This window comes from Cyprinodon tularosa, unplaced genomic scaffold (assembly GCF_016077235.1).
Source record: "Cyprinodon tularosa strain WSP-4 unplaced genomic scaffold, ASM1607723v1 ctg1016, whole genome shotgun sequence".
Taxonomy (NCBI): Eukaryota; Metazoa; Chordata; class Actinopteri; order Cyprinodontiformes; family Cyprinodontidae; genus Cyprinodon; species Cyprinodon tularosa.
The window spans coordinates 218,485-243,676 of record NW_024037801.1 but is presented as its reverse complement, the minus strand read 5'-3'; the positions used below and the strand labels follow the sequence as shown (position 1 = coordinate 243,676).

The following is a 25,192-nucleotide window of genomic DNA, read 5'->3' as shown; positions in this document are numbered from 1 at the left end:
AGCCTGGATTTAAAAATGGTGGCCAGTATGTGAACATATGTTTGTTCTCCTGCTGGTGTGACAGAGGCAATAAAGTCTGTGTCCCCCTGCAGACGTGTTAGTTTGCATCAGCTCGGACTGACACCAGTCAAGTTATGGTTGACCAGCTGATGCCCGGCCCGTTGCTCAGTGTCAGCAGGCGCTCTGAAGCCGCCGTCTCCCCTGAGGGATGACTAGCGGCTCCTAGGTGACAAACAGAGTGGGAAAGGATGCGGCAAAGCAGATGTTTTTCTGTCATAGGCTGTTGTCGTGATGCTGATTCAATTTCCTCTTTCCGTCGTAAGTCACAGTCCTTCTCTTTCTCCTCTCTGTTTTATTGACAGATGAGCTGAAACTGGTGGCCAAGAGGGACGGCCGGAGGACAAATGGACGAAGAGCAGAGAGAGAGTAGATGAGAAAGTAGAAAGAGGGGGGCCGCTTTCACTGCAGGGTTTGAAGAGGAAGAACCTGAAGGCGCTGTGATGACAGCGATCCTAACCACCTCGTTCTGAAGTTGATGCTGGAAGCGTTTTCCCTGGAGCCATCCGTTCCTGCGCCATGGAGAAGACATACTCACTAACCGCCCACTACGACGAGTTCCAGGAAATAAAGTACGGCGGTCGCTACAGCAGTGACATCCTCAGCAACGGCATGACCCTCCACCTGGGGGGCAGTTTGGACCGCCACATGGGGCGAGGAAGAGGAGGGACCTGGTCTAACGGGCGCAGCAAAGATCAGAGCGGCGGCAGCAGCAGCGGGGGCCTTCCTCGCTGGAGCAGGAGGGAGATCTGCCTCCTGTCAGCCTTGGTCTTTGCTGCAGGGATGTGCGTCATCCTGGGGAGCATGTTGGCCCTCAAGTACATTTCACTGGATGCCCAGCAGGACCCGCTGTGCCGACAGGACTGCCAACGCAAACGCTCCCTCCTGCGGGCGGCGCGCTTTGTCCAGGCCAATATCGACCCCACCATCCAGCCCTGCCAGGACTTCTACTCCTTCGCCTGCGGCGGCTGGCTGAGGCGCCACGGCATCCCAGAGGACAAGCTCAGCTACGGCATCATCACCGCGATCGGAGAGCATAACGAGGAGAAGCTACAGCGCCTCCTGCTGGAGCCAATTCAGAGACGGGGGCCGGACTCCGCAGAACGCAAGGTGAAGGAGTTCTACCGCTCCTGCATCAGCATCCAGGAGATCGATAAGCTGGGGTCGGAGCCCATGACGGAGGTGCTGGACAGCTGTGGAGGATGGGACCTGGCTGGAGCTCCTCCGGGCGCCGCCGGGTGGGAGAGGGAGGGCGCCCCCCAGAGGCCAGACTTCAACGAGCTGCTCTACAGGACGCAGGGGGTTTACAGCACCGCCGTCTTCTTCTCGCTGACGGTCAACGTGGACGATAAGAACTCGTCCAGGAACGCCATCAGGGTGAGATCAGACGGCGCTGCTGCTGGTTCAGGTTCTCTAGGACTGATGCAGGTTTGGCTCAGAAAGGAAAAGTTCTACAGAACTGATTAAAAAAGATGTCGGTAAAAAATCTCAGGGCCAAAAGCATTGGAGTACGGAGAGACGCTGGCATGGACAGTTTACAGCATTCTGTATTTTGCAGACTTTTGAATAGATTGGTACTGCTACCTTTTGGGTTTTAGTCTAACAAATTAGCTCCTTTTCTTTGACGTCCTCGGCGTGAAATCCAAACCGTTGCCACGTGTTGCTCAGCTGAAACACCAGCTGCCGCCATATTTGATTTGCCGGTTGCTGTGGTGTGCGTGCCATGCAGTGTCACCACCCAATCTCTACCGATCCGTACCATCAGCTCATCCGGGTCGCCCTCTATTTTACAGTAGCAGCCATTCAAAATGGCCGTTCCCAGTCAAACGGCAGGCGAATGGCAGCCCACTTCCCTCCAACTCCCAGCAAAATCCCCTCTAACTTCCTCCACCTTTTCACTGGATCACAGGGTCTGACCAGGAGGCGACGCTTCTCTTCAGATTTTAGAAAGTTAGAAAAGCTTTTCGTCTATAAGCTCTTTCCAGAACTCCTCAAGTGAAAAAGGTTTAGTTCCACCTGGTTTCATTTTGTAAAAAGTCTTCTTTAAGGAGCCTTTTACTATCCGATTATTAATCAGTTCATTGAAAAAGTAATCAACAGATTAATCGATTTGCAAAGTGATGGTTAGTTGCCGTCCTACAGGAGCTTTGAGATTCTGATGCTGCAGAAGGATGTAGGGAATCTCTTGGTACGGAGGGACTTTTGGTACGTCTGTAAAGGTAAGATGTCATAGAATGGTTTTCTGGTGTCAGCACCATTGTAGCTTTGACCCTGCCTGAAATATTAGGGACAAAATACAAAATATTTTGCATTTTTTGAACCTCGCCAAAATTTTCTTTGAAATAAACATTGCAAAACACTACCAAAATATTATTTATAGCACAAAAAAGTAGTACAGACTTTTAAATCTAAATGTTGTGTAAAAATATACCAAATTTGGACTCAATCAGATGAATCATATTTATTTTAGAATGGTATTAGTGAGAAATTTCTTAGGCGGAGAGGCCATTTTGGCACATTTATCCATAAATGTCACCAAACTGTGCCAAATATGTTTTTTACATCAATACTGGGGGTTTGTTAAAATTACGAGGTCATGTAGCAGCTGGACCCGCCGGTGGGTCCGTAGGGTTCTAGGGGTTAATAAACCCGACAGCTGAACATGATTGTTCAGCTGCTGCACAGCAAACACTGAGGCGTCAATTATGGCGTAGAGAAAGGAGAAAACTGAACGGACTGAAAATATGGACCCAGCTGCATCCAAACAGATCAACACAAGACCTGAAGGAATAAATCCAACCGTTCTGGATTTTCAGAAACTCCAAGTTCAAAACTAAAGTAATTAAAGAGATAAAAAGGTGCATTTTACTGGATTTGTTCCCTTTATTACTGTTGATCAGAGGTTCCCAAACTGTTGGCCCCCATGGCCCCCGACAGCCTTATCCTTTTGACCAGGGACCAAAACCAGCAGACAGTTCCAGAAAATCCACTTTTAGAGAATTTTCAACTATACGTAAAACTCATTGTGTCCAGAAAGTGGCGCTCTCGCTCGCTCTCGTTTCATACCTTTCACTAATGCTAACCTCCGGTTAGCGGCTAACCTTTTTCAGAAGGAAAGTGGAAACCTCCTCCTGGTTCCTGCTTCCTTCAGTCGTTACAGACGGCGTTAAATCTGAGGAACCTAACGTAGAGAAGAAGCACAAACAGGCTCTAACCAGAGTAGAAAAAGAAGTGGGAGGCCGCGTTGCACAACTGAGCAAGAAGATAAGAACATTAGAGTCTCTAGTTTGAGAAACAGACGCCTCACAGGTCCCCAACTAGCATCTTCATTAAATAGTACCAGCAGTAGCATGTTTGTGCTGTCCTCTGAAGGGAGTAGGACACACCGTTGTAGGAAATATTAAATTTCTTAGCATTTTCTCGCATGGAATAGCCTTCATTTCTAAGAACAAGAATAGACTGTCGAGTTTCAGATGAAAGTTCTCTTTTTCTGGCCATTTTGAGCGTTTAATTGACCCCACAAATGTGATGCTCCAGAAACTCAATCTGCTCAAAGGAAGGTCAGTTTTGTAGCTTCTGTAACGAGCTAAACTGTTTTCAGATGTGTGAACATGATTGCACAAGGGTTTTCTAATCATCAATTAGCCTTCTGAGCCAATGAGCAAACACATTGTACCATTAGAACACTGGAGTGATAGTTTCTGGAAATGGGCCTCTATACACCTATGTAGATATTGCACCAAAAACCAGACATTTGCAGCTAGAATAGTCATTTAGCACATTAGCAGTGGATAGAGTGTATTTCTTTAAAGTTAAGACTAGTTTAAAGTTATCTTCATTGAAAAGTACAAGCTTTTCCTTGAAAAATAAGGAAATTTCAATGTGACCCCAAACTTTTGAACGGTAGCGTATTTCAGTAAAATTGGTAATTTGTTTCTGCAACACTCTAAATGTTCTCTGGATTGTTGTTCTTTGTTTTAATGAACAAATTGTAGCTATTAACCATATGGTAATTTGTAGGGATGCACGATATAATCGGCCCCCTATCGGTATCGGCCTTAAAACTGAATATCGGAAAAACTTCTAAAGATGAAGGAAAAAATATCGATACATTAAAATATCGCAATATCTTCATATGCTGATATATTAACGAAATGTTGCCATATTTTTATATGTTGATATATTGACGCGGTATCGATCTATTTTACTAACAAAATCTCACAAAAATTTGTAAAATATCACGAGAGTTTGTAACAGAACAATGAAATTTCACCAGATTTTGAAAGTAAAATAGATCGATACCGCGTTTTTAAAAATCTATTTGATATCAGCGTATGAAAATATATTTGAGTTTATTATTTTTCAAAGTGTCAGAAATGGATAACAAAACTGCTATTTTCAATGACTACTTATTTTTGTCCAGCTTTAACATCGGTATCGATATCGGTTATCGGCTACATGAGTTTTAAAATATCGGCATATCGGATATCGGCCAAAATCCCAATATCGTGCATCCCTAGTAATTTGTATTTTTTTAGGATATAAATCTTAAGTATTAAGTATTTTATTATTAATAATCTCTATTATCACTGAATAACAGGGTGTAGAACAAAGGAAACTAAACCTCTGTAGTGTTAGTGTGAGGCAGGGGGGCGGAGCTTAATGTCTGTTAGAGTCATCTGCAGGTCCGAGTCGTGTAGAAATGGGATCAGTTCAGTTTTAAGAATCTTTAAAGTTCTTCAGCTGGACTGACAGATATAAAGAGAAAATATTTCTCCTTTATGTCAGACATTTTGCTTTTAATTCCCAAAGTTTGTTCTCCCAACGTGATTATTTGCACAAGCGTGATCTATACTGTATAGAATATGATCTATTTTTTTCATCACGCCCTGTTAGACGATGCAGCTCGTTCATGGTGTTGACCTCACACATGCATGACGTGTGACTCCAACATTCATAGCTGCTCTGCTGAGCGTCTGCTGACTTGCTGCTTATTCGTTCACAAGCTGCAAAATGAGAGTCATCAGCGACACGATGAAGATCATCAGCCTTCATGTTTGACCCTGAAGGAGGTCACGCAGCCTGCAGAGGATCGGGGACACGGGGTGGAGCTGGCGCTAATCAACCCAGCGACCTGTTCTAACTATAATCAGAACCTCTCCTCTAAGAAAGAGGCCGTGCAACACAGAGGAGACGTTTCCCTCCTCTGATTTATTACGCCGCTGCTTATGCTCTGTTTACTGATGTTATTACAGACATTTTATCATCTGATCTCTTAGAGGCAGTCATGCAGCACCGAGTCACAGATCTTTAAACATGAAAAATATACTCTGACATCAGAGCAAAAGCATAATCCGAACTGCTGATCTAAGAAGCAGCAGAAATAAGAGCTGATATGACAGTAAACTTTTATTTCATTTACCTGCTCCTTAAACACTTTGTGCAACAAAACGGGAGAAGATTGTAGATATCAGAGGAAACAGGAACAAGTCAAACACTGTTAACATGATGGGAGAAGAAACAGAGGTGGAGCATAAACACCTTGGTGTTCACCTGGACAACAAACTGATTTGCTAGAAGTTTCCAGGGGAAAATGAGGGCTTACCAAAGCTGTACATCCCCAAAAGAGGGCGTATAATTTGTCATTATTTTAGTAAAGGCAATACATTATACGCCACGGGTGTCAAACTGGTTCCAGAAAGGGCCGTGTGGCTGCAGGTTTTCTTTCCAACCAAGCAATAGCACACCAGACCTCTTTCATATCATCAAGTCATCATGTTCAGATTGGACTCACTAGACGAGATGCTTGGAGTCTGGTGTGATATTGCTTGGTTGGAAAGAAAACCTGGAGACACACGGCCCTTTCTGGAACCAGTTTGACACCCCTGTTATACGCCCTTACATATTGCTAGCTAAAAGCTGGATCATCTTTAGGACGGAACTACTTTGTGAGAAGTCCAATTTGTGATTTTATATCGCCCTTTTTTACTAAGCCTTCACATCAATGGCCCCTTTTTTGTTAAGCCTTTGTGTCAATGTCCTCTTTTTGGTAGGCCTTTGCGGGTAAGCCTTTGCGGCACTGTCCCCTTTTTGGTAAGCCTTCGCGGCACTGTCCCCTTTTTGGTAAGCCTTTGTGTCAATGTCCTCTTTTTGGTAAGCCTTCGCGGCACTGTCCCCTTTTTGGTAAGCCTTTGTGTCAATGTACTCTTTTTGGTAAGCCTTTGTGTCAATGTCCTCTTCTTGGTAAGCCTTCGTGGCACTGTCCCCTTTTTGGTAAGCCTTTGTGTCAATGTCCTCTTTTTGGTAAGCCTTTGTGTCAATGTCCTCTTCTTGGTAAGCCTTTGGGGCACTGTCCCCTTTTTGGTAAGCCTTTGTGTCAATGTCCTCTTTTTGGTAAGCCTTTGTGTCAATGTCCTCTTCTTGGTAAGCCTTCGTGGCACTGTCCCCTTTTTGGTAAGCCTTTGTGTCAATGTCCTCAATTTGGTAAGCCTTTGTGTCAATGTCCTCTTCTTGGTAAGCCTTTGGGGCACTGTCCCCTTTTTGGTAAGCCTTTGTGTCAATGTCCTCTTTTTGGTAAGCCTTTGTGTCAATGTACTCTTTTTGGTAAGCCTTTGGGGCACTGTCCCCTTTTTGGTAAGCCTTTGTGTCAATGTCCTCTTTTTGGTAAGCCTTTGTGTCAATGTCCTCTTCTTGGTAAGCCTTCGTGGCACTGTCCCCTTTTTGGTAAGCCTTTGTGTCAATGTCCTCTTTTTGGTAAGCCTTTGTGTCAATGTCCTCTTCTTGGTAAGCCTTCGTGGCACTGTCCCCTTTTTGGTAAGCCTTTGTGTCACTGTCCCCTTTTTGGTAAGCCTTTGTGTCAATGTCCTCTTTTTGGTAAGCCTTCGTGGCACTGTCCCCTTTTTGGTAAGCCTTTGTGTCAATGTCCTCTTTTTGGTAAGCCTTTGTGTCAATGTCCTCTTCTTGGTAAGCCTTCGCGGCACTGTCCCCTTTTTGGTAAGCCTTTGTGTCAATGTCCTCTTTTTGGTAAGCCTTCGCGGCACTGTCCCCTTTTTGGTAAGCCTTTGTGTCAATGTACTCTTTTTGGTAAGCCTTTGGGGCACTGTCCCCTTTTTGGTAAGCCTTTGTGTCAATGTCCTCTTTTTGGTAAGCCTTTGTGTCAATGTCCTCTTCTTGGTAAGCCTTCGTGGCACTGTCCCCTTTTTGGTAAGCCTTTGTGTCAATGTCCTCTTTTTGGTAAGCCTTTGTGTCAATGTCCTCTTCTTGGTAAGCCTTCGTGGCACTGTCCCCTTTTTGGTAAGCCTTTGTGTCACTGTCCCCTTTTTGGTAAGCCTTTGTGTCAATGTCCTCTTTTTGGTAAGCCTTCGTGGCACTGTCCCCTTTTTGGTAAGCCTTTGTGTCAATGTCCTCTTTTTGGTAAGCCTTTGTGTCAATGTCCTCTTCTTGGTAAGCCTTCGTGGCACTGTCCCCTTTTTGGTAAGCCTTTGTGTCAATGTCCTCTTTTTGGTAAGCCTTTGTGTCAATGTCCTCTTTTTGGTAAGCCTTTGTGTCAATGTCCTCTTCTTGGTAAGCCTTCGTGGCACTGTCCCCTTTTTGGTAAGCCTTTGTGTCACTGTCCCCTTTTTGGTAAGCCTTTGTGTCAATGTCCTCTTTTTGGTAAGCCTTCGTGGCACTGTCCCCTTTTTGGTAAGCCTTTGTGTCAATGTCCTCTTTTTGGTAAGCCTTTGTGTCAATGTCCTCTTTTAGGTAAGCTTTTGCGGCACTGTCCCCTTTTTGGTAAGCCTTTGTGTCAATGTCCTCTTTTTGGTAGGCCTTTGCGGGTAAGCCTTTGCGGCACTGTCCCCTTTTTGGTAAGCCTTCGCGGCACTGTCCCCTTTTTGGTAAGCCTTTGTGTCAATGTCCTCTTTTTGGTAAGCCTTCGCGGCACTGTCCCCTTTTTGGTAAGCCTTTGTGTCAATGTCCTCTTTTTGGTAAGCCTTTGGGGCACTGTCCCCTTTTTGGTAAGCCTTTGTGTCAATGTCCTCTTTTTGGTAAGCCTTTGTGTCAATGTCCTCTTCTTGGTAAGCCTTCGTGGCACTGTCCCCTTTTTGGTAAGCCTTTGTGTCAATGTCCTCTTTTTGGTAAGCCTTTGTGTCAATGTCCTCTTCTTGGTAAGCCTTCGTGGCACTGTCCCCTTTTTGGTAAGCCTTTGTGTCAATGTCCTCTTTTTGGTAAGCCTTTGTGTCAATGTCCTCTTCTTGGTAAGCCTTCGTGGCACTGTCCCCTTTTTGGTAAGCCTTTGTGTCACTGTCCCCTTTTTGGTAAGCCTTTGTGTCAATGTCCTCTTTTTGGTAAGCCTTCGTGGCACTGTCCCCTTTTTGGTAAGCCTTTGTGTCAATGTCCTCTTTTTGGTAAGCCTTTGTGTCAATGTCCTCTTTTAGGTAAGCTTTTGCGGCACTGTCCCCTTTTTGGTAAGCCTTTGTGTCAATGTCCTCTTTTTGGTAAGCCTTTGTGTCAATGTCCTCTTTTTGGTAGGCCTTTGCGGGTAAGCCTTTGCGGCACTGTCCCCTTTTTGGTAAGCCTTCGCGGCACTGTCCCCTTTTTGGTAAGCCTTTGTGTCAATGTCCTCTTTTTGGTAAGCCTTTGCGGCACTGTCCCCTTTTTGGTAAGCCTTTGTGTCAATGTCCTCTTTTTGGTAAGCCTTTGGGGCACTGTCCCCTTTTTGGTAAGCCTTTGTGTCAATGTTTCCTTTTTGGTAAGCCTTTGTGTCAATGTCCTCTTTTTGGTAAGACTTTGTGTCAATGTCCTCTTCTTGGTAAGCCTTCGTGGCACTGTCACCTTTTTGGTAAGCCTTTGTGTCAATGTCCTCTTTTAGGTAAGCCTTTGCGGCACTGTCCCCTTTTTGGTAAGCCTTTGTGTCAATGTCCTCTTTTTGGTAAGCCTTTGCGGCACTGTCCTCTTTTTGGTAAGCCTTTGTGTCAATGTCCTCTTTTTGGTAAGCCTTTGTGTCAATGTCCTCTTTTTGGTAAGCCTTTGCGGCACTGTCCCCTTTTTGGTAAGCCTTTGTGTCAATGTCCTCTTTTTGGTAAGCCTTTGTGTCAATGTCCTCTTTTTGGTAAGCCTTTGCGGCAATGTCCTCTTTTTGGTAAGCCTTTGCGGCACTGTCCCCTTTTTGGTAAGCCTTTGTGTCAATGTCCTCTTTTTGGTAAGCCTTTGCGGCACTGTCCCCTTTTTGGTAAGCCTTTGTGTCAATGTCCTCTTTTTGGTAAGCCTTTGCGGCACTGTCCTCTTTTTGGTAGGCCTTTGCGGGTAAGGCTTTGCGGCACTGTCCCCTTTTTGGTAAGCCTTTGCGTCAATGTCCTCTTTTTGGTAAGCCTTTGTGTCAATGTCCTCTTTTTGGTAAGCCTTTGCGGCAATGTCCTCTTTTTGGTAAGCCTTTGCGGCACTGTCCCCTTTTTGGTAAGCCTTTGTGTCAATGTCCTCTTTTTGGTAAGCCTTTGCGGCACTGTCCTCTTTTTGGTAGGCCTTTGCGGGTAAGGCTTTGCGGCACTGTCCCCTTTTTGGTAAGCCTTTGCGTCAATGTCCTCTTTTTGGTAGGCCTTTGCGGGTAAGGCCCTCTTTTCTTAAGCCTTCACAGCACATCTCCTCTATTACTCATCCCGCTGTTCTACGTTTCTTAGCTTTCCAGTCTTTCTGCCTTCTGAGCATGCTGACACACTGGTATCAACCTTGGCAATTTTTGGGGGGAAACATCCCTGTTCTCATACACCTGCTTATGCATATTATAGTAAAATTCTATGTTTCCTGCCGAGGTCTAAGCGCCAAAATAAAATTCTTCTGATTGAGTTTTTAAAATTGAAATATAGTGTAATTAAAATAGAGAGCGGCTGTGATTTAAATGTAGCTTATATTTAGTATATAGTTTATATTGCAAATGCAATTAATTGCCCAGCCCTAATTGTCAACCTGTTGCTCTGTAATGTTAATAGAATGACCGTGTACATTTAGCAAGGAAGACGTGTGTTTCCAAACAGAACCATGAAGTGCCAGGACTCATAGTCAAACACTTTGGCTGTTTTCCTTCGTCTCCCCAGGGCTCAGTTATCCTAAACCGTCACAGAATAAACACACAGTCTCTCCGCTGTAATGTGTTTTAGCTTGATCAGTGTTTGAGAGTAATACGTGTTCAACTGTGTGAATTATTCATTAGCAGCGGAGCTTTGATTCATTTAGCAGCTCTCTGAGTAAACATCTGCGGAGTCCTGCAGGGAAACACGCAGCCTTAAAGAAAAGAAATCATTTCTCTGTTCTTCTTGCTTTCACAGATTGATCAGGAGGGACTGACCCTGCCGGAGAGAAGCCTGTACCTGGGCCAGGATGAGGACAGCGTCAAGGTGAGCATCCATCCGTGCTTCTGCCTGCTTTTCCTGTGATCTATCTGTAGGATCTCTTCTCTTTAACAACAGATTTTATCTAATGACAGGTTCTTAGATGAGGTCAGAAGAGGACATGAAAAAAAAAAACAGTTTTCTTTCTAAGGAAAACCAGTGTGCTGTGGTTACATTCATTACTTACTGGTTTATCTTTAGTTGAATTGTTTAAAATAAATAAAACCTGCCAGTGTTCAGTTTTAAAATGTCATCTATGTGTCTGGGTTCTGCCTTCTGTTTAAGTTTATTTTTAGTTTCTTTGTATTTGTTGTTGTTTTCCAGCATTTTGTAGATCTTTAGTTGCTCTCTGTTGCCCCCTTGTGTTTGTTTCCTTTCCATTTGGCTTCCTTCTAGTTGGTTCTATTCACACCTGCTCCATATCAGCTCATTGGTCCATCCTTTCTTCTCCGTATATACTCCACCTCTGCAGTCACTCAGTGCTGGTTTCTCCTTGTTGTTTTGTTGTTCCGTCGTCTCCTTGCTCCCCATGTGTGTTTTCCCTCAGGTTTTCTTTTTTGGGGGGTTTTCACGATTTTATACTTTTGGATTTTCACGCCTGTTTTCCTCTGGATCTTTATTCAATCTAAAAACTCCCCTCTGCATCTGGGTCCTCAAAAACCTCCACTTAACCTTGACACTATGTATTAATCTGAGGATAAATTGAGGCTCGTCTCGGTTTCTTCTTATATGTGAAGCAACAATATTAATAAGCAAAACCTTTGCTAGTTATTAAGTAACAGGATTATGTTGAACGCTCATGATCATCGTCTTTAGTTGTTTCAACTAAATATGAAAAAATGCTCGGTTGTTAAAGAACTGATAACAAAAGAGCGTAAAAGACGAATAATGAAGAAGAAAATTAATATTATTATTTACTTTTTCATTGTCACAGTTTATCTTTCTGTCACATTTAAAACTTTGTTCGTCTCATCTGGTTGTCAGGACGTTCGGTTAGGAGGAGTGATGGCCTAGTGGTTAGAGCAGCGCTCTGTGCTCTGAGAAGGTTAAAAGTTCTGGGTTCGATCCCCACAGACGGCAGCTCTGGCTCCCTGAGCAAGACCCTTAACCCCCCACTGCTCCCCGGGCGCCGCACAATGGCAACCCACTGCTGCCCAAGGGGAGGGGTCAAAAGCAGAGAGGGAATATCGTTGCTCTATACTGCTGACAGTGGAATGATAATAAAGTTGGATTCTTCATTGTGCGGTTAGCATTATGCTAATATTTGGTTAGCTTCAGCAAACTTTAGCTCACCTGTCTGAATAATTACCTGCATTTTTCATATTCAGGATCGATGCTCTAAATCACCACGTTCCTCTTCCTTTTACAGTTTTTTGGGGTTTTTATTTTTAGTTGTTTTTTTCTTTAATCTGACTAATTAATAAGCTAATTTTATCTCCACCATGGAGCTATTAGGATCTGAGCTCCCATAACTTTATGACTCTTCCTATTGGTGCAAAAATCCTTTCTTGTCACTGTTGTCATGGTAACCAGAAGTAAATATTCATATATAGAACAGATAAGGATATTTTCCTCTGTAAAGTGAATCCTGACCGTTCCATTCGTTTTAATTGCAAAGCTCTGAGTTTTTCAAAAAGGAGGTAAAGTATTCATCCCTCCCTGTCTGTTATTTCCTAACTCGCCTACCAGTCCCCCCCCCCACCCCCCCACCCCCCCCCCCCCACACACACACACACACACAACCACCCCCCCGATCCATCTGGCCCAATGGACTGGCCCACCGCTCCTCTTCATCAGTCCACCTGTTTCCTTCAGCCTCCCATGGTGCTTTTGTGATCCTTTCCACTTTGCCACATGTCACCACCTCCACCAGTCATTAGCGGCGCTGTTGCCGTGGCGCCCTCCGGCCTTTCAGAGCTGATTTCTCGGTGTTTTCCAGATCTTGGCGGCATACAAGGCCCTGATGGAGCGCCTGCTGAGCATGCTGGGCGCTCACAACGCCACACAGAAGTCCAAGGAGATTATCGAGCTGGAGACCCAACTGGCCAATGTGAGCTGGATGTTTTCTGCACATGTGCAGTCGTGCATGCTGGTGCTTGCACATGTGCAGGTTTAAGCCATTTTTTATTTCCTTCTCCAGATCACTGTGTCCGAGTACGATGACCAAAGAAAAGACATCAGCACCATGTATAACCGCATCACCCTCAGGCAGCTGCAGCGCATCGCACCTAGCGTGAGTTAGCACACAGACACTCAGACATCGTGCTTTCACTTCGTCTTCTAGAAAAGTTCTGCTTCGCCGTTTTAAATGACCGCTTCCCTCATCTTCTGCATGTCGCTTTGTTTTGACTCTCTCTTCCTTTCAGAGTTGCTTTTCTTCATCCAAAAGTTTTCAGTTCAGTTTATTTCTATAGAGACAGCCATCAACAAACATCAGATCACTTTATAGATCCAGATCAATCAGATCATCCAGTCAGATTACAGGCTCAAAGTTTTGGTGGGAGGAAAATCTGTCATAAACGGGCCAGATGGACTGTCCCTCACAGCGAGCATGCATGCAGCAACAGTGGGGAGGAAAACTCCAGTTAACAGGAAGAAACCTAACTGTTTTGTTGTTGAAAAAAAAGGCCAGGAAAAGTAAAACAAGTTGACTTTCCATAGATTGGGTCAATTTAAAATACTTAGACGTTAAAAAATGGATGCTTGTTCAAAAATATGTTGAATTTATGTCTTTTCTTAAAATAACAGACATGAATAAAGTGTCCGCATATTCAGGTTAAAATGTGCATTAATCCAAAGATGCTTTGTTTCTTTAAATAGCTTCATAACTAAATTTACACAAATCATAACTCCGATGTTTAGCAAATAACCTTTATTTCATCTAACTTCAGGCTGGCAGCAAATGTTATATAAAACCTTTATAAATTCAGGCAGTGAGGGGTTAACTTTCAGCAGCGCAGTGAGACGATGTTTTTGGCTGAGAAGCAGTGAAACTGGAGAAAAGTCCAAGTGTCTGATGGAGGGGAGCAGATGAGACACGGTGCAAGAAACTGGGGGGGAAACAGGAAAACGGGATCTATGGGAGAAGAAGGAGAGCGATGAAGGAAAGATAGAGTTTAGCAGGAAGACGAGGAGAAAAATGGGAGGAGTTCCCTGGAGGTTCTTCACCGTCTAACAGGAGATGGATGGAAGTTGACTCAGAGGAGATTGAAAATGGGCAGAAGAGGGCTGAGTTTATGGAGGCCAGCAAACAGCAGCAGCAGCCAAACGGACAGGATGGGAGGGACGGTTGCTGCTGCTCAGCGAGCCGCATGAAGCTGATAGAGGATCAGTTTAGGAATCCTATTCTATTCAGTTTATTTCTATAGCTCCAATTCACATCATGTCATCTCAGGTCACTTTCCAGTTCACCAGATCATCCAGTCAGATTGATTAAAAGTTTTCTATCTAAGGAAAACCAGCTGATTGCATCGACTCATTGACTCTTCAGCAATCCCTCACACTAAGCATGCTTGTAGCGACAGTGGAGAGGAAAAACTCCCTTAGAACAGGAAGAAACCTCCAGCAGAACCAGGCTCAGGGTGAGCGGCCATCTGCTGAGGCCCACTGGGGTTCAAGGAGACAGAAGCAGACGTAGAAAAAGAAGCATAGATACAAAAGGCAACTGTCAACCAGCTCCACAGGCGGCCCCGTCCAGGAAACACACAGCCAGGCAGACGAGCTCCGAGCCAGCTCCCATGTCAGAGGATGAAGAGAGCACATCCAGTTAGTCACAGTCAGAGAAACAGGACTACACTGGAAAACAGGCCAAGCTCCAACATCTAGAAACAAAGGTGTTGATGGCAGCAGCACAGCTGATATTTCTCTCCAGGATGGAGTCACAGCCAAACATGAACAGACCAGATGAAGCTACTATGAGAAAAAGCAGATAGAGCAGAAGGTTAGAGATTGAACATCATGTGTGGAAGGATGTTCATGCCTGCAGCCGACCGAACGACAACTCCTTCAGTATTTTACTAACATTTCCCCTAAAACAATGTTAGAGGGAATGTTAGGGGTAGAGTATTTAAGACCTCTGCATCATCAGTGGGATATTTTTGTTCTTGAAAACTCTGACTTACACAATCAGACACATGTAGTGAACAGAAAACACATAAAAGATTATACAGAAATGCCTGATGTATAAAAGTGATGAAACTAAATGATGTAACTGATCTAAACAACAGACTGAGAGCTCAGGGTTACCACTAGAGCTAGACCTGGTAGAACTTCACATCATTAAACAGAAATATGTCAGAACATATTGATGAGAAATGACTTTAAATCCATAGTTTAACCCGAGTCTTCTTTAGTTTGACATTTAAAATGAGGAAGAATTTATGTTCAAACAGCTCCAGTCTGTGGAAAGACGTTTGGTCATCAGCAAACGCTGAAATGGAACAAATTTAGACGTGAATCGTAGCTCACCGCAGCTCACCGCAGCTCACCGCAGCTCACCGCAGCTCACCGCAGCTCACCGTAGCTCACCGCAGCTCACCGCAGCTCACCGCAGCGCCGCGCGTGCAACGATTGTTTCTCCCATTGGTCAACAACGGCTACGGCCGGACAGAACGCTCAACTGCAAATGGAGGAAAACTTTAAGAGGCAGAACCTCAGCATATTAAAGCCGTTATTATCAGGCACCAGGAGCAGCTCAAAAAGTGGGACCTGGTCCAGTTTTTTATTCTGGCCCAGAGTCCTTTATTCACACCTGTAGTAATGGTGAACAACCTGTGATCCAGGGCCGTGCAGAGACCACTAAAGGGGCAGGTGCTCAAAAAAAAGAAGGGCACATCTTATCACATTTTAGGACAGAATATTAACAAAGTCACATAGCTTTCAGAGTTTAATGAACAATGATAAATTACAAAATTTTGAGACATACAATCAAAGCTAAGGGAAATCTCTACATAGAACATAGAACTATGCATATGTAAAATATTTTATTAGTAATTTCTTTCTGCAGGTCTGTTTTCTTATAGGAAAGTATTACAATATTCAAACATGCAATTTAGCCAAAGATGTAAATCAGAGCTGGACCACCAGACATATTTTGTCTTTACAGAATTAAACTGTTAAAAATGCATACAAGGGCACAATGCAACCTTTTAGTGTACTGTAACCTATAAAAAGAATGTCTGCCTGGTTTGCTGTACTGACAGTGGAGATGGAGACGGTCCATTCAGAAAAGCTGAGCTGCTGCATCAAACTTTAACGTGGAACTGCAGAAAAAAAAGAACAAAACAAACATTTTATTAATGCATGTCACCATGAGAAAAGCCTACTCTGTTTGTGTCTTAGTGTATTTTGTAAGTACCTATATACATTTTCTTCAATCTTTCCTCTTCGTTTTTTCTTGTCAGTTTCTCTTTTCTTTTTTTCCTCATTGTCTCATCTTTTCTGTGTTGAGTGAAGGTCAATGTCTTATTTATTTCAGTCTCTTGCCTTTCTTTTCCCCCCAAACTAAATCCAAGATTATGATCCAAAAACGTATTTTCCGTCATGGTGATTTTACTGTTTAAAAACAAATTTCCAACTTTTAAGCATTTTTGCTATTTTTGTTCTCTTTTGTCCACAGCAGCAGTTTTCTGTTAGCCATGTCTTTAAAAATGTTAATAACCTCACTGTGAATGATTGGCACATCCTTCTCGATTGCCAACAAAAGAAGGTCTGACCGATCCTCCTTGCATAAGCTGCGCAGTTTTGTTTTCACCAGCTTCATACATTATATCTATCATATATCTATCATGGTAGTTCTGGATGAGTTCTCCTTTAAGATACATTTACCTAACGCTAGAATAAATGAAATGTACATCATGCAGCAAAGGAAATGAGAAAATCAGACATATATCTATTATGGAGATGATAGGTTTTTGACGGGCGATGTGCCCCTATTGCATAAGTAATACTGAAGAATGTCCTACTATCATTAACGACACAGGGAAGCTTTTTAGTTATCTTGCTTTGCTAGCAAAGTCATTAGCTAGCAGCTAGCTCATAGCACAAGAACAACAGCCTAATGTCTGTATGATAAAAATACTGAATCGATAGATAAGAACAGCTTTTCCTCACCTGGCTGTCTCCTCCCGCTCAGTAGTTCTTCAGAGAAAGGCGCGCCGCGTCCTATACTTTCCTCCGTTTAAACCGCTACTCTTTGCTAAAGTAGAGAAATTATACAACGTTCAAAGTTTTCCATTGTCTGACAAGTAGGAAGCCTACTCCAGTATTTTCACCAAAAGTTATGTTTTTTAATTCACAAAAAAACTGTTCTGTAATCAGGGTTTGGGTTCATTACAGAACAGTTTTTTGTGAATTAAAAAACATAATTTTCAATGTAAAAGACTAAAAGCACAGAGTAAACAGTGTTTTAGATCAAACAATACTGCATCATCCATGGGGCTCATTTGGTTTCACTTACATCTCTATTCAGGTTGACATTGGAGAGGCGGTGCAGACTGAAGACATAGCCATCCGTCCGATCATGGTTGATCTTGCTTAGGGCCAAATGAGCAGCGGCCACAGTGTAATGTGGAATGTTCGCTACCTTTAGCTCCGCAGTTAGCCGCCTTATCTGACTGTGCGAGAGGCAAGTGCGTCGTCACCGGCAAAAGGTCAAAGGTAACAATGTGACCGGTGGGCTTATTGTATTGTTTTTCTTGCCAAAAAAAAAGATATTAATAATAATTTCAGTACATGTGTCAAATAAAAAAAAAAAAAAAAAAAAAAAAAAAAAAAGGGACCAAAAGGGCACATTGGGATCGTGGAAGAAAAGGGGCAGGTGCTCAAGCCCCCTTAGCCCCCCCCCTCTGCACGTGCCTGCTGTGATCCGTTTGAAGGTCCGACCATATCACACCAGCAGTTCATCAGGAAATGAAACCTGCAGTTTGCCCTTTCCCCCCCATTGCTTGTGTGATTTTTTTTTACTAAACCTGTGCCCAGCATTACCTTTTAGGGGCCATATTTTCAGGGGCCTCAATAGTTCTGCTAGAAATTTCAAACCAAGAACTAAGATGCTGCTTTTCTAAGTCAGAGGAAGCGCTGATCTGTTCTAAGGCGGTGGAAAACTGGCCAGCAGGGAGAGGGTTAAAAAGGCTGCAGCATCCAACTGGGATCTGAGATCTAACAGCAAATCAGGAGAGACCGGCATGAAATCCAGAAGGAGGGCCACTAATGATCCCTGTTCTCTAAGGGACGGGGTCCCCCTGCTCATCAGTATAAGATCATTATGTTTCTATGGAGACGATGTGATTAATCGGTTCAGACAGGAAGGTTTTCAGTCAACTCCAGTCCAGGAGGGGGGGGGATTACCATTAGGCAATACATGGCAGTTTCCTAGGGCCCCAAGTTCCTGGGGGCCCCATAAAACTCTGTCTCCATGTTTGGTTAATACAACTATTCCTTATTTCTGCTCATTAATTATGTTTCTGATAAAAATCCTTTGTTTAAAATGCCATCAGAACGCTGATAATATTAAGCGTGTCTCAGCCCCCCCCTTCAGTGTCCACCATATTGGATCAGTCCATCTGCTGCACATGTTCAGAAAGGTCCAAACAGACAGCAGCAAACCATTTGAAAACAAACCATGCAAAGAGCAGTGTTGCCAACTTAGCGCTTTAGTCGCTATATTTAGCCACTTTTCAGACCCCTCTAGCACTTTGATTTCTAAAAAGCTCCTAGCGCCAAATCTAGAGACTTTTTTCTGCTACTGGAGACTTTGGAGACAACATCTAAAAGCAGCGAACTCTGCTCTCCAGAGCGAGTAGATTGGTAACCCCGCCTCCTGCTCTCCTCTATCTTGTCTGCTGTCATGATTCATGCAGCTATTATTTCATCCAAATGAAAAATGGAGAACAGATAAGCAGATCATGGCTTGTCTACAGTGAAAAGAAGGACTGGGTTATTTACTTTGGCCTTTTTGGAAACACAGGAAGGAGCAATCAGCTAAGTGAGCTTAGTGCTTGGAAAAAATCTTTCATTCCTTTAGAGACAGCATGAAAAGTCAGCTGAGTACAAAACATAGAGAGGAAAACAAGAAGAGAGGGACACAACCTAGAACAGATAATGGATGTCTATTCTATTAACATTTCTACATCTGGAGAATGGGGCTGTTTATGTGCTGCCTTCTCCATTCAGAGGGGCCCCTGCCTGTCTTTGCCTAGGGCCCCATATTTACTAAATCTGCCCCTGCTCCAGACAGAAGCATCCTCATGGTTCTCTCTTCTTCTTCTTCTTCTTCCACAGCTTCACTGGAAGCGCTTGCTGGACCGGATTTTCCATGACAACTTTTCAGAGGATGAAGAGATTGTGGTTCTGGCCACCGATTACATACAGAAAGTCTCTGACATCATCAAGAACACTTCGAAGAGGTGAGAACCGAGCAGCTCGGGTTGGGGAGCAGAGGGAGGAGGAGCCATTTTTAGATTGTTTGTCTTTGATCTGGGTCTCTGGTTTTCGTAGAACTCAGAGTCCCAGTTAGCGGTGGTCGGGTTCAGGTGCTGCTGGGCCTAATCTGAGTCGCTGCTTGTTTGGAAGGAGTCACTGTTGGATGAACTTCCAGCTCTACAGCAGCTGATTGTTATCGATCGCCACCTACACCTCCCTCCCTCCTCCAGCAGGAGCACATGGCCGTATGCTCGCTCTCACCTCCTCCTGCTGACAGACTTCAGGGGAAGCCTTGGAGAGTTTCTGCACGTCAGGCTGTGTGTTTCCGCCACTGACAGCTCGCCAATAGTCCCTCTGCTCTACAGGCGAGCGCCGCGGCTCACAGCCGCCGTGCATGGCTGACCGGCTCCATGACTGGCGGCTGGATTTCTGGCCTGTCATTTCTGTCTGAGGCGGGAAACATGTCGGTGTAACAACATAACCACTTCAGACATTTTGGTAATTTCATGAATGGTCGGTTCATGCAGCTACGCCTCCTTCCTTCACCTCCCATCACTGATTCAGCCTCACTGTAGTTTATTCAGTCGTTCTCTGATTGATTCTGTGTAAATCTGAGACTCAGTAAATTATTGATTGCTTATTTACTTTATATGGAATCAATTAAGCAGAAATATTTCCACTTAAAGCCACAGTATGAAATTAGAATTTGACAAAAGTCAGAATAAGGTTGGAGATGACGGATGGACCAATCATCTAATGCAGTAATGGATTAGCTAAGAGTGACCCCCCCCCCCCCCCCCCCCCCCCCCGTGGTGTTTTTATTCAGGCGTTGTTTATTTGCTTTCTTTTCTCACCCATAGATCGGTTGCTTTTCCTGTGATGCAACTTTTCGGTCGGAACTACGAGGGCCGTTCGACCGTTAGACTTTAGCATAAAAAGGATGAACAACATATAATAAGTGAAATTGTGCTAAATATTTATTTTTCTGTCATAAATGTTGAACGATGAGGAAATCAGAGGAAATTTCCTTTTAAATAGTTTTCTCTGATTGCTAATGAAGACGCTGACCCATAAAACCTGAAATTTATTGAAAAGAGGAAAATGTCTCCTAAATCTTCCTGCTGAGACGGCGGCGGCGGCGGCCTCCGATCATTTAGCGGTTCTTCTCCTGCACAGAGGACCATAACTCAAACGTCTGCAGCGATCATTCATCTGCACTTTGATACCTGGAATGAGCAGATCTGCTTCAAAAAGGTCAGTCTGGTTATCATTGCATCCTGAAATGTCAGCTGACTAATCTGCATCATCTTTGCAGATAACAACTTTCCAGGAACGAAAGGTTCTTCACTCCTGGAAAGTTTCTAAATGATATTTCCAACGAGGTCATCGACGTTTTTTAGGATAAAGACCCTGAAATAATCCCACAGTTATTCAAAAAAAGAACTTGTTGTTTTTAGATTAGAACAAATAAATAATGCTAATATAGTTTTATCTTTTGTCAACAAATAAGGATGCTTGATTAATTGGTTTGGATGTTTTTTAATCAGGTTATTATAACATAAATACTCAGATGATGTTAAACCGCCTAATGAAAAAAGAGCCTATTGATTTTAGAACAGTTAATATAAATGATGTCATGGTTTTGCAGCAGTGAGGTAAAGTGTTTCTGCGTTGCTGCGGGCGACTGACGTGGAGGACGATGAAGGTTCCCCAGGCGTCTGGGCGTCAGGTGTGAAGTATTAAAGTAGAAATACTTCATTTCCTTACTGAAGTACAAATGTTGGCTATCTATACTTTACTGGAATAATTCTTTTTTACTTTCTACTCGTTAGTTTAGTTTCATTTAAGTTCATTTTCATTCTGGCCTGATAGTATTTAAAAAAACATAAAAACCATCAAAATAATTAGTTTCATCCAGGCAATTAGTTTCTTTGTGGTTGGACTCGGTGCTGCCCCAACTTGTTGCTCACCACATACCACAATAAATAAATAGTCAAGACGATGCGAAGTTAAATTTGACACTTTAATCATTAGTTATAAAACTAAAAAATGAAGTCTTACGTTCAGACCGCAATCGCTGGAAGCATCAAAGAAGCTTCAGCTGCTTTATCTTTGCTATATTAGCTGTGATCAGCGGGTAGAAAGTAGTTAGAATCTATGTTGAAGTGAGAAAGTCCTCCTGAAAACATGGTCTGTGCAGTCAGTTCATCCAGATTACCATCCTGCCTTCAAAGATTATTTCTCTGTGGGAGCCGCTCAGACCCCCACATACCGGCGCTGCGCTGTCACTGGGAATCCCCAGCAGCAGCTGCCTCAGGCCCGCTCGCCTCTCCAGGGTTTTCCCCTCCTGTTGGTGGCGGCTGGAAGTAGATGTTAGCGTTTTTCAGGTCTGTGCTACAAACTGCAGGCAGCAGGATAATAAAAGCCAACATATTCTGCCGGCAGGTTTCTACATTTGAAGTTAATTTAGGCGTTAATAAACTGTTTCAGAGGAGTGATCATAGCGCTCTGCATCAGCAGTGCTGCGTCTGACTCCCTGCCAGCTCCCACATCAGCTTCTCTCATTGGTTGATGTCCAGCAGCTGCTGCTTCTGAAGCGCCTCAGATGATCAGAAGCTCGTGATGCGCTGCTCCTGCTGCTCTAAAGGCGCTGCAGGACCTTTTGCTGCGCCTTGATGCACGTCAACCATTGACTTTGCATGTAAACGAGCTGCTTCTGCTGCCTCTAGCGTGTGCGCTCTGAATGTAGCCTAAGTAAGGCTACGGTTACACTGCAGGCCTTGATGCTCAATTCCAATTTTTTGGGGAAATCAGATATTTTGGGGTTTCTGTTCACATTTCCAAATCTATGTGACTTGTATGTGATCTTATGTGTGAACTGCAGTCATACAACGCAATTGTCCCACATGCGTCGTAGAGGACGCAATGACATCACAGGCCAGCGTGCTCTGTGTTTACTTCCGTAAACACAGAGCACGCTGGAGCGCTTCTAGCGATTTTTCCCGACCATAAAAACTAAATCTTTGCAAGGTGGTTAAACATAAATTCTGCTCTCCGCATCATCATCTGCCATGGTTGTTGTTTTTCCTGCCGCATATTCATAGCAAGACCCAGAATAGTGACCTTTGTTGGATATTGGCGTTCAGGTCGGATGAATGCCACCTGGCCTTCAGACGCAGGTCGCATTTGAAAAGATCAGATTCAGGACCACAGAGCCAAGCAGCCCGGGTCGCATTGGAAAAGATCGGATCTGTGTTGTTCAGACTGCCATGGAAAGATCGGATATGGTCAAATAAATCGGATTTGGGTCACTTCAGGCGTGAACGTAGCCTAAGTTATCATCCAGAATTGTAGAAAAATGTTCCTTTCCTAGAGTAGAGCAGTAAAGCTACTGTCCTTAACATTTTTCCTGCATTACTTTTACTTTTAAACTTTGAGTAATTTTAAAAATGGTACTTTTACACTTTAACTGGAGTAAAAAGCTGAAATTGATCCTCCTTCTATAGAAGTGTTTTTAAACAGCAGGATTTATAATGCAGTAATAAACATGAATTCTTTGGACTCCTGATCTTTAGGTCTAATTCTGTTTCATAAGTCGGCTGGATGGTAAATCTGTTTAGTCTGAGCCTAAACGAAGGAACGTTTGTCAACTAACTGATGCTTTATGACAGGAAATAAAAAATAAAAATATGAATACTACTAAATCTGAGCTGTTGAATTGGAGTTCAGGATACTAACCAGTAATCTGCTCAGCTAAGCCGTTTACTAACTGTGTTGTTTGCTGCCAAACTCATGCAGAGGGAACAGTTGATGACTTTGGTTTTTCTGGTGTCTTTGTGCAAAGATGGTTCCGCTCTTCAGAGAACGAATCTGGGCGCTAGCTGTCCTTGATTATTTAACCTCTAAGTTAATTGGATCTTTTAGCTCTCCATCTCCCAAAGCCACTCATCGCTGGTTCTCTGGCTATTTAGGGAACCTTTTTGTTTTTGCTGCAAAGTGAGACAAAAGTGCTGAAAAACCTTGGTTCCTTAGGAAACCAAATGCTTTCGAATCATGAACTTCTTATTTTAAATAATTAATTGATTGATTGGCTGTTGTTAAGACACAAGTCTGTCAGGGGAAATGAGTAGAACCATTAAAACCAGATGTAAAAGCTTTACAGTGATTTTATTTATTTTTTGTTCAAATTTGAAATAAAAGGGTTGAACAATCAAAATGCAAAACAAGAGTTTCAGAAAACAAAGTAGAGGATAAAAGGGTAAGATATTTTCCACACTAGCTGGAGCTCAGATCTTAAGACAGTGTTGTGGGGAAAAAAGTATTCAAGTATTTACCTCAGTAAAATTAATGTAGATGGAGGGATTTCTCTCAGTCGGATCTTTATTTTAATCTTTGCAAAGAGACAACAGTTCATCATATGGTAATCAGCCCTTTTCTGATCTGAGCAGCGTTCGTTCCTCCTTACTGACAATAATGGAAAGTAGTCAGAGTAAAAACTAATTACAGACACTTTGGTTAAACAGTAACATGTTATGAATAAACCTAGAGGAAGAATCTGGTTTGTTATGGAAGGAAGCTACGTCTGGTCTACAAACACCGTCACTCAGGCATCTTGAATGAAAAAAGAAATGTCTTCTAGAAAACTTCACCTCCATGCCATGATCGGTTTAACGAATCTGACTCACATGCAGAGAAAACACTCAACAGGTTTATTGAGGGGATAAGACAGGATGGAATCTGGAACTCAGTGAGCCGGTAACCCGGAACTGGAGGTGAGAAGGGAAGTTCAGGGGTCAGTTCAGGTACCGTGGGAATCTTGGAAGCACTTCGATTTTGCAGGAATGGGACTCCCGTTAGAGGGGGGCCTTGTTAGTCCTTGAATCCAGTCTGTGTGGTAAATCCAGAGAATAGTGCCCACGTTGGAGGGCGGACAGGTTGACAAGCGTTGGACCCGGAGGAGTATGGAGCGGACTGTCACTCAGATTTCCAATGGGAACTTGAACGGAACATGTGGAGGTTTTTCCCTGCTCAGTGTAACTCCGTTTTTCCTTCCAGGGGAGAGAAGGTCCAGGTATTAAGAAACACAGGAACACAGGAAAGCTTCCTGCCGGGGAGCAAAGACAAAAAACTTGTTAGACTCAGAGAAACTCTGCTTGGCTAGAGGACCCAAAACTAGCAAACACTCTGGACCGATTCAGGTAATAACAGTCCACTACTCCTCCAGATAATGATCCAATGAGCCGCAGGTGTGCAGGGAGGGCCAACGAAGACAGGGCGCCACCTGGTGGTGGAAAACGGAGACACACATACTGGATTCCTAACACTCCAGTTGCCTAAACTGAACACTGTCAGAGACAGATAATCACGACGAGTCCTGGACGGGTCTGGTTATTCTAGCCTGTCTCCACCTGCACAGGTAGAGTTCAGAACCGAGACCCGACCCGTTACCCACAATTATCCCCATTTAAAACCCGGCCTGGACCACACGGTCCGTAAATAGTGAAGCTGTGATCACTGAGAGAACACACAGCCGTTCATAATAACAGAGGCAGTAAAGAAATATATTGAAATATATTAATAGAGCTGCATGAAGTGAAATTTCTATTCATTTAGATTTTATTAATATTCTCTGTCTTATCAGGTCAATATACATTCATAATTTAGGAATTTTACGTATTTTTGACTTGATTTAAGTTAAAAACTTTTCTATAAAATCTGAATTTGAACTCGAAAAAAATTTATAAATTCGAATAATTTTTAAAATTTGTTTTGAAAAAACCAAATTGAGACAGGGATCATGTCTCCATACCGCTGAAGCTTTCACCTTATTGTTTTTCAGTAATTAGTAAATTGAAATCGATCCAAAGGACCAATCAGTAACCACCTCTGTTCCAGCGCAGAGTATTTAGCCTTCAGTAGGGGGGGCATAACAGGGGCCAGGACATGAGGCCCCTGTAGATCATGCAGAGGGGGGGGGGGGGGGGCTCTCAAAGCTGCAATAAAACGGTGGAAAAATGTCTCCCCTTCTGTAAAATTATTGTACTGTAGTGGCAGTAGTTGCTGTATTATAATGTTAGAAACCAGCAGTTATCATCCAGCTACGTAATCAGCTGTAACCTGGTGTGGGCCGACTGGAGGCGCTGAGAAGCATCCAGACTTTCACGTCTCTCCAGATTCTTTAACTTCTCTTCTAATGCTCTGTCGGCTGCCATGTTGTTTACCAATCTTCCCCTTCAGCTGTCCGTCCATCCATCCTACCTGATGGCTTTGGTGATGAGTTCTGCGCTACGTTTCAATCATGCCTTTCTACCATTTTTTTATTTTTCATTTGTTTTCTGCGCTGGCGTCTA

At 43.5% G+C, this 25,192-nt stretch overlaps 1 protein-coding gene across 5 annotated transcripts in view; it reads left to right on the top strand.

Annotated features, from left to right (window-relative positions):
• The first annotated feature begins 365 nt into the window (after positions 1-365).
• The window catches only part of LOC119779090 (endothelin-converting enzyme-like 1), a 73,355-nt gene continuing 48,528 nt past the window's right edge, over positions 366-25,192 (top strand). For 3 of the 5 annotated variants that reach the window (XM_038278646.1, XM_038278638.1, XM_038278631.1), the window contains exons 1-5: positions 366-1,434; positions 10,359-10,427; positions 12,361-12,471; positions 12,562-12,654; positions 18,702-18,826. In XM_038278646.1, the coding sequence (XP_038134574.1) occupies positions 577-1,434; positions 10,359-10,427; positions 12,361-12,471; positions 12,562-12,654; positions 18,702-18,826 (1,256 nt within the window). In that variant the 5' untranslated portion in view covers positions 366-576. The remainder of the gene's footprint in view (positions 1,435-10,358; positions 10,428-12,360; positions 12,472-12,561; positions 12,655-18,701; positions 18,827-25,192) is intronic. The other 2 variants (XM_038278643.1, XM_038278622.1) reach the window with 1 other exon arrangement.